Below are 9,791 nucleotides of genomic sequence, written 5' to 3' on the forward strand. Positions count from 1 at the left end.
AAATTGTAAGTATGACCTTTTCTATCCCCAAGGTAATTATGAGATATATGATAGACAATGTATGTAAAAGAGATTATTTTGAAAAAGTTTACTATTTGTTAATATTATTAAATTTTTATTAATGATTATAATAACTTTCATTATGTAATATAACTAAGTTCATAAGTTTCTCATGTTTATGATCTAAAATTCAGGAATCAATCTCTCTTTCTCCATTTTATTTTGCTTCTCATGCCAAAATGTCACAATATTGTAACAAAAATATTTCTGACTGTTGGGGTAAGTTTGGAACTTGTCTTCCTGGGAGGAATTTGAACTGCTACAGTCACTGTTGGCTATGAAATAAGTCCTCTCCTCATCATTGGTTGGCACTAACTGACCTAAGTATGTGCCTATCCACACTTCCCATCATGCTTGCTGTGTTATGTTTGGAGATAATGTTTGGGAGATCCAGGCAAGTGCTTGCTATGTCCAGCTCTTCTTCATCCACACATTCACATTCCTGGAGGCCTCAGTGTTGCCGGCACTGGGAGAAAGATGGGTTCTTTCTCCCAACCCCACTGTAGGTCTATCTGCTCCTTCAACTTGCCATCAAATGCTGGGGCAGACACATGGAGTTGCCCAAGAAATACTGATAACACATGTCTCATACCTGGGCAAATGTGTAGGTTTCCTGTTCAGTACTATAGCTCAGAATTCCATGTCTAAATCTGTGAGTGGGTTGGGATTGGTGCATGATAATCACTCTCATTTTGTAATAGTATTCTTTCCTCATCTTCATGTCTGTGTGAATTGCTAATATTAGTGTCATTCTCAGTTCCCTTATTGTCAATAATTTGCTACTTTTTTTTCATTAAGATGACATACATATGGTTTCATCAGTGATATTTTATTATTCCTATATATTCAGTTTCTTTTTAGCTGTATTGCAATTTTTTTTTTATCATGGGGTCATTTCTAGTATAATAACATGTCACTATGGGGCTGGTATTCCCCAGTCAGCTTGAATGTTCATAAAATATTTGTTAGTATAAACACTACTGTCTTTTCATGCTCCCAATAAATATATACTGAGAAACATGGAACACATGTCATAGCAATTACTGCTTTCAGTAGTGTGGATATATAAGAAGTGGAATGGATGATCTAAATGTTAAGAAATTAATATTTAATAGAAGTATACATGTAGAAAGCTTAGAAAAATTAACAGAAGTCATTGAAACATTGTTATTAAAGAGTGGCCAATTTTACTTGAGGGTTAAGGAATCAGGTATTGTGGTAGTTGACACTTAGCAGTGCCTCATGGGTCAAATTCAGTCCTACCTCTTGAACAAAGTGTGAAAGAAATCGGTATGTTTAAGCTGGCTGGTTTTGCCTTATGAAAGCTAACCGTGCATATCTCATTTCAACTCCACGTCCTGTAATGTCACATTGGTAGTTTGAAGTTGGTCATGATGGGAGTATTTCCACAACAGAAACTGACAGACACTACACATCAGGGCTTTTCAAAACTCTCCTAGAGAATGACAGTCCCTTTGCAGTTCGCCTGAAATTATTACAGCACTGTTGATTGGCTATACTCCAGTGAAAACTAAAAAGATAAAAAAGGAAAACAAAAACAAAAACAAACGATCTCACATACATTACTCTAGAAAACAAAGTACTTTGTATTTTACTCTTAATGACTGGTTAAGTCATTAAGTGTTTACCAGCACACCACTGGACAAAGTATTCCAAGAAGAAGAGGCAGAATGAAGAAAAAAAAGAGCATGGGTTAATAACATTCTCCAACTTCCAGGAGAAGTTTAAAACTTGGTGCAGCCACTACAGAGAACAGTATGGAAGTTCCTTGAAAAACTAATAATAGAGCTACCATTTGACCCTGAAATCCCACTCCTGGGCATATATCCAGAGAAAATCATGATCCAAAAGGATACATGCACCCCAGTGTTCACTGAAGCACTGCTTACAATAGCTAAGACATAGAGACAACCAAAATGTCTATCAACAGAGGACTGGATTAAGAAGACTTGGTATGTATGTGCTTAGTTGCTCAGTCATGTCTGGCTCTTTGTGACCCCATAGATTGTAGCCCATCAGGCTTCTCTGTCCATGGGGATTCTTCAGGCAAGAATACTGGAGTGGGTTGCCATGCCTTCCTCCAGGGGATCTTCCCAACTCAGGGATTGAACCCAGATCTCCTGCATTGCAGGTGGATTCTTTACCATCTGAGCCATGAGGGAAGCCCAGAAGATGGAATATATATTCCATATATGTATATTCCATATACAATGGAATATATTACTCAGCCATTGAAATAAATGAAATAATGCCATTTGCAGCAACATGGATGGAGCTTAGCTTCCCTGGTAGCTCAGCTGGTAAAGAATCTGCCAATAATGCAGGAGACCCTGGTTCAACTCCTGGGTCAGGAAGATTCACTGGAGAAAGGATAGACTACCCACTTCAGTATTCTTGGGCTTTCCTGGTGGCTCAGCTGGTAAAGAAGCCACTTGCAATGTGGGAGACCACCTGTAATGTGGGATGGACCTAGAGAGTGTCATTCTGAGTGAAGTAAGTCAGATAGAGAAGGAAATCCCTTATATGGGTAATCTAAAAAGACATGATACAAATGAACTTAATATGTTTATTAAGTTCATTAAACTGAAACAGAAGCAAACTCACAGATTTAGAGAACAAACTTATGGTTGCCAAGGCAGGAGCAGGAGGGAGGGAATGATGGAGGAAGGTGATACAGAGTTTGGGATGGACATGTACACACTCTTATATTTAAAATGGATAATCAACAAGAACCTACTGTATAGCACATGGAGCTCTGCTCAATATTATGTGGTGGTCTGGATGGGAGGGAAGTTTGGGGGAGAATGGATACATGTATATGTTTGATTGAGTCCCTTTGCTGTCCATATGAAACTATTAAAGCACTGTTAACTGGCTATACTCCAGTGCAAAATAAAAAGCTAAAAAAAAAAAAAAAAACACACAAAACACAAAAAAACAAAAAACCTCTCTCACATACATTACTCCAGAAGAGAAAGGACTCTGTATTTTTTCTTGATAGCTGGACATTATGTACCAGGTAAAAGGAACAGCTTTAAATAGACCCTTGTTAATGTGTGGTAAGGCATGGGGGAGGGAAAGCATCCTGTAGTCCTGTGATTAGGTCTCAGTCTTTTAGTGAGTCTAAAGAGTTCACAGAGCCCCTGGACTGAGAACTTCACAAGTGATTCTCTTTTATTTTTTTAATTCTCTCCCTTACATGGAATAGAAAGGCCAGTGAGGGCTGGAGTTGGGTATTCCTTCCCCCAGGACAGTTAGGAGCTGATAATGCCCCGGCAGTTTAGCCTCTGATTAACTAGTTTCTCCCTACGACTAGCCTTCTTGAAAAGAACAAGTGCTCTGGCATATTTCAAAATGGTCCCTTTCCCCTGCTCCCTACAGGGAGCACAAGGGAATTTTTCTCACATTTACTATGGAAACTTAGAAAAACTCCTGAAGGTAAATATCACAATATTTTAGGGAACTGTTGGGGGCCGGCGTGAGGCACTCCGCCCATGGCAAAGGTCATGAGGAAGGAGGCTCGACATACGCAAAGGCGGGATCGAGCCTCAGGAGTCCCCCTGGAAATCCTTGAGCATCTACCTCCATAACCAGAGCCTGCCTACTTTACTACTTTGTGCTCTCACCTACACCTCTGACCTTACAGGGGGCTGTCCCCCACCACCTCTTTCAGAGAAGAAGTTAACTTAGAGCTCCAGTTAATAATAATTCCTGGGCGTGATAGGAGTGTTTCAACCTACAAACTCCTCTGAAGGTTCTCTAGCATGCCTGAGAGGCTTGTCCGGCCACATGTGATTGCTCACAGCCTCCCAACCGTGAGAGGCACGAGATGCTTTAAACCTTCTAAAAACAGGTTCCTTAGAAAAGTTAGAAAACCATTAGTATAAGTATAGTGGGCTGATTAGAAATTGTATTGGTGAAGAGTTTTTCATTTGTTGAGCCAATGTTTACTGCTAAGTCTCCACATCCCCTGCCCTTACACACATTAATGAATATATAAAAGAAATAAGTATTAACCTTTGATATAAATCACGTTAGACCTTAGGCTAAGCAAATTCTTTCCTTAATTAAAACCCACTACACCCTCACCCTATAGGAATGTAACTTTATCTGGTACCTTCGGAAGGTGGAGTCTGTTTTAAGAATAATCACCCTTGGAGAAATAAGTGTTCTGGTTGACTGACCACTGTCACAAGGACAGGGTCATAAATTGTCAGCAGGCCACCTGGCCAGAAGATGATGTAACACCCCTAAGACCTCTGTATACATTTGTATGAAGCACCTGACTTTAATAAAAGTCAGGACTGCTGTCCCCATGTGACTTTTGTATAACACCTCAGTGTATAAAAACAGACCCTGGAAAATAAAGAATTGGGATCAGTTTCTCGAAATACTGGTCTCCCCATGTCACTCTCTCTCTCTCACTCTGGCTGAGTCTCCATCTGGAGCACGGAACCCACCATGCTTACTAATTATGCCTGGGCTTCTAAGATCCGACCGGGGAGGCCTCAGTGTCTCCTCTCCTTCGGGAGAATGGAAGGACGCCTGCGGCCTACGTAAGTGGTGCAAGCGTCTTGTCTTGAAGTTTTATTGGTCTCCTGCGTAAACCAAGCTACTCAGCCTCGTTTCTCCACTGAATTTTCCTACTGAGCTATCCTCATTCTATTATTCTTTATATCTTTGATGAATAAATAAATAAATAAGTCGCCGACGCCGTCCCTGCTTCAAATACCCTGGATCAGCCGGGGCTGGACCCCAGCAGGGAACCCCTATTACAGGGTTCCTGTGGGTTTTTTTTAACTCTCAGACTCGTTCACTCTGAGTCCCTAGCACTCCATCAGTAACAGCTCAGGTTTCCTACCACCAGTTGTTCTCAGTTGCTGCTGAGCCTGGACTCCCAGATTGGGAATTTGGCATGATCATCTCCTTTTCCAGAGCAGAAGACAGTCTTTCAATGGCAGTGACATCATTTACCTTCCCTGGAGTTCACATTAAGAAAAAAAAAAAATTAGTCCTGAGGGAATGGACTAGTCAAAGGGGGACATGCCTTTTAGAGTATTTAAAAGCACCAAAGTGTAGTGCTAATCAAGCACCTCGCTGGGCAGAGCCAAGAACCTTGAACACAAAAATATGCTATCTTGGCTCTGGAGTTGCAAATGCCCTGCTCAGGACACCTATGATTCCCTGAAGAACTATCTGCATCAAGATCCACTGTGTTTTTATTATTCTCTTATGCCCATATTCAGTGGCTTTCTCTACCTGTAAGAAATTCCCGTGCTTGGCAGACTGCAGAGCCAGCCAACCTGTCTACACCTGAGAGAAGTCTTCAAAGGTGAAAAAATGGGTAATGAATTAATATCTAATATATTTGAAGAATTTAGAAAGTAGAAAGAGAAGTCAAGTGATAGGATGACCATAGCTTGTGTGAAATCACTGTTTTGGGATAGGTCAGAGGTACAGATTGTCATGTCCCTGAAAGGGACAATTGTCCCAAGCAATTGTCCTCAGAGGCTTCTCAGAAGAGCTCTGGGATGGTATTATTAACTCATGTCCAGGCATAGATAGAACATATGATGGGGCCCATGTTCTAAAATCTCTGGTTTCTGAAAACACTGCTATCTGATATTAACTAAAAACTATAATGTTAAAGATGACAACAATGATGATTTGGGTATCCCCTCTATCTCACTCTCAAGTAAATCATGCACTGTTGCTGCTGCTAAGTCGTTTCAGTCGTGTCCGACTCTGTGCGACCCCATAGATGGCAACCTACCAGGCTCTCCTGTCCCTGGGATTCTCCAGGCAAGAACACTGGAGTGGGATGCCATCTCCTTCTCCAATGCATGAAAGTGAAATGTGAAAGTGAAGTTGCTCAGTCATGTCCGACTCTTTGCGACCCCATGGACTGCAGCCTACCAGGCTCCTCCATTCATGGGATTTTCCAGGCAAGAGTACTAGAGTGGGTGCCATTGCCTTCTCTAAAATCATGCAAACTTAGCAATATTATTGGGTTGGCCAAAAAGATCATTTAGGTTTTTCCATTAGCTCTTAAAATACAAGCCAAAAAGAGAATTAAGCAAAATGATTCTGAAGAAAAGCCCTGAGGAGTAACATCTTATAAGTGATAACTTGGGCACTCCAGGTTACACCTGATTTTGGTTACTGGTGCACAGGCTGATATGCTTAAGATTGTGGCTACTTCAGCATTTCCATTACCATTTTGCTTCACTTAAGGGCCAGGTGTCTCCTAGGTCTTGGAAACTGTGCCAAAATTTCAGATATATTTTCTTAAATCTTTTAAATATTATATAAAGTTATACAGTTTCCAATTTTATGCTCAGAAATTTTCTTAATCTTCCAAAGTGACAGAACCAGTGAATGACAATTATCTCCAGACTTTCTGTTACTCTGGAGAAACAGCCACTGGGAGCTGACTGCTTACGTCTGTATCAGACAGACTCCTCTATGGAAAATGGACTGGGAATATCCTAAGTCAGAGACTTTTCTATAAAGTAGGAGAAAGTGATCTTAGATGGAAGACCTGGAATATGTAGGCAGGATGGAATTTCTGAAGGTATTCAAAGATTTGAGGAAGGGTATCAAGGACAAAGAAAATAAGTGTGTGTAAGACTCAAAGGGATGACAATTATCGTTCAGTGATGATAAAAGAGATCAGGAGAAATTTGTGATATAAAAAGCTAGGAAATAAAGGGAGATGTAAAAGACCAGTATTACCTAATATGCTATGATTAGCATAGTATATAAACCACAGGACAAGAGTATATAAAGCAATTATTCTAGTTGAATCTGTTCCTACAAAGGAAGGAAAATGGTATCAGAGAGAAAATTTCCTTTGATCCCTATAGAGAGATAAGAAATTATTTACTTACTTTTTTTTTTAAAGTGTGTCAGAGGAAACTATAAAGTGTAATTGAATTAGTGCAACAGGGTAGATCGGGGGTCATATGACATTAATACAGTACAAATATGGTTGAATTTTTCACTTTTTGTTAAAATCTCTTTCTTATGTCTTCTAAGATTATGTCCAAGATCTTTATATTTATGCATAAATTCCTTCTGAAATTTTGGTCCATATATGCAGTCTTAATTCCAATAATCATCTGAAAAGCCTACATACCCTATGCATGTGTGTTAAGTCGCTTCAGTCCTGTCCAGCTCTTTGTGACTCTATGGACTGTAGTCTGCCAGACTCCTCTATCCATGGATTCTACAGGTAACAATACTGGAGTGGGTTTGCATGCCCTCCTCCAGAGGATCTTCCCAGACCAGGGATTGAATCTGCATGTCCTGAGGTTCCTGCATTGCAGGCAGATTCTTTACTTCTGAGCCACAGGGGACTTCTGTCCCTAACCTATAGCTTTATTCAATTATAGTCCCTTACCTCTCTTACCTTCAATTATATTAATACCTCTCTGCATTTACCTGTGTGTCGATCAGCATAGACCACCCAACACAGTCCTTTGTTTCCATCTAACTCATGTTTGTCATTTGAAACCTAATGCAAGAATTACCTTTAGCAAATCTTCTCTGACCTCTCTGCATTGTTAGTTTCCTCTTTCTGTATTTTAAAGTACCTTGCATTAAACTAACACTTTATTTTAATTTTAGCTCTCTCTATCCACTAGATTGTAAGTATCTGAAGGCATTTCTCATATTAGGTTGGTCAAAATGTTCGTTTGGGTTATTCTGCAAGATGTTAGGGAAAAATCTGAATGAACAATTTCGCCAGACCAATATATTTCTCTGTATTTTAGCTTACCCAGATTTCCTTTAATAGAATATATTCTCAATAAATGCACAATGAAGAAAATCAAATAAGTTGTAAAATAAGAAATATAGGTGGTAATTATACATAATGAGCATAGGAGTGATTGAAAATAGTAAACAGAGCGAAATACATCAGAGTGTTGTTTCTTTGTGCATGTCACCCTAATTGTCCTGTGTTTTTGTCTCCCCACCTAGACTGAAGGTGCCTCCATCATCACAATGTCTGTCTTCAATGACTCTGTCCTATACCCCTGCTTCCTCCTGACAGGCTTCTCAGGCCTTGAAAGCAGATATGGCTTAATTTCCCTCCCTATTTTTTTGGTTTATGCCACCTCAGTTGCAGGGAACATTACCATTCTATTTATCATCAGAACTGAGCCTTCTCTCCACCAACCAATGTACTACTTTCTATCAATGCTGGCGTTTACTGATCTGGGCCTATCCACTACAACTTTGCCTACCATGTTCAGCGTTTTCTGGTTCCATGCCCGGGAGATCTCTTTCAATGGTTGTCTGGTCCAGATGTACTTCATTCATGTTTTCTCAATTATTGAGTCAGCTGTGCTTTTGGCTATGGCCTTTGACCGCTTGGTAGCAATCCGAGCACCCCTGCGTTATGCAGCCATTTTAACCAATGATGTAATCATTGGGATTGCTTTGGCAATCACTGGAAGGGCCTTGGCTCTGGTCTTTCCAGCTTCCTTCCTCTTAAAAAGGCTTCAATATCGTCCTGTCAATATTCTCTCCTACCCCTTCTGCCTGCACCAAGACCTCATCAAGACAACTGTATCCAGCCGTCGGGTCAGCAGCATCTACGGCCTCATGGTGGTCATCTGCTCCATGGGACTTGATTCAGTCCTCCTCCTCCTTTCCTATATTCTCATCCTTGGCACAGTTTTGAGTATAGCCTCCAGGACAGAGAGAGTGAAAGCTCTTAATACCTGCATCTCTCATATCTGTGCTGTACTCACTTTCTATACACCAATGATTGGACTATCTATGATCCATCGCTATGGGCAGAATGCTTCCCCATTTGTCCATGTGTTCATGGCCAATGTCTATTTGCTGGTGCCACCCCTCATGAACCCCATTGTCTATAGTGTCAAGACCAAGCAGATTCGTGACAGAATCCTCAAGAAATTCAACCAACAGAAAGTTTGAAAGAAACTCTAAAACACACCTTTCTTTTCCCCTCTTTATGTTAATGATTTCATATTAATGTAGATATTTGATTTTAAATATTAAAATTGATATTTTGTTTTTAAGATAATAGTAGTATTATGTGAGTGCATGCTCAAATGGGTCTGACTCTGCCATCCCATGGACTGTAGCCCTCCAGGCTCTTCTGTCAATGATATTATCCAGGAAAGAATACCAGAGTGGATTGCCATTTACTGAGTTTCCCTGATAGCTCAGTTGGTAAAGAATCAGCCTGCAATGCAGGAGATCTCGGTTCAATTCCTGGGTCATGAAGATCTGCTGGAGAAGGGATAGGCTACCCACTCCAAGGGATAGGCTACACACTCCAGTATTCTTGGACTTCCCTTGTGGCTCAGCTGGTAAAGAATCTGCCTGCAATGCGGGAGACCTGGGTTCAATCCCTGGGTTGGGAAGATCCCCTGGAGAAGGGAAAATCTACCCACTCCAATATTCTGGCCTGGAGAATTCCATGAACTGTATGGCCCACAGGGCTGCAAAGAGTCAGAAACAACTGAGCAACTGCCACCTTCACTTTCAACTTGCCTATTCCTACTCAAGGGTATTTTCTTGACCCAGGGATCAAAACCACATCTCCTGCATCTCTTTCATTGCCAGGTGGATTTTTTACTGCTGCATCACCTGGGAAGTCCAATAGTATTATAGTAGTATGATAATACAATAATAGTAACCTGTATTTTTTCACTATACAGAATAAAAACATG

The 9,791-nt window shown here is 40.6% G+C and overlaps 1 protein-coding gene across 1 annotated transcript; it reads left to right on the forward strand.

The window, feature by feature from the left end:
• Nucleotides 1–7,454: 7,454 nt before the first annotated feature.
• LOC102406705 (olfactory receptor 51G2-like) lies at nt 7,455–9,030 on the forward strand. Its single transcript, XM_006078641.4, has one exon. It carries the CDS (start codon nt 8,089–8,091, stop codon nt 9,028–9,030), a length of 942 nt encoding a protein of 313 aa, XP_006078703.1. The 5' UTR covers nt 7,455–8,088.
• Nucleotides 9,031–9,791: the final 761 nt, after the last annotated feature.

Source organism: Bubalus bubalis, chromosome 16, assembly GCF_019923935.1.
Source record: "Bubalus bubalis isolate 160015118507 breed Murrah chromosome 16, NDDB_SH_1, whole genome shotgun sequence".
Lineage (NCBI taxonomy): Eukaryota > Metazoa > Chordata > Mammalia > Artiodactyla > Bovidae > Bubalus > Bubalus bubalis.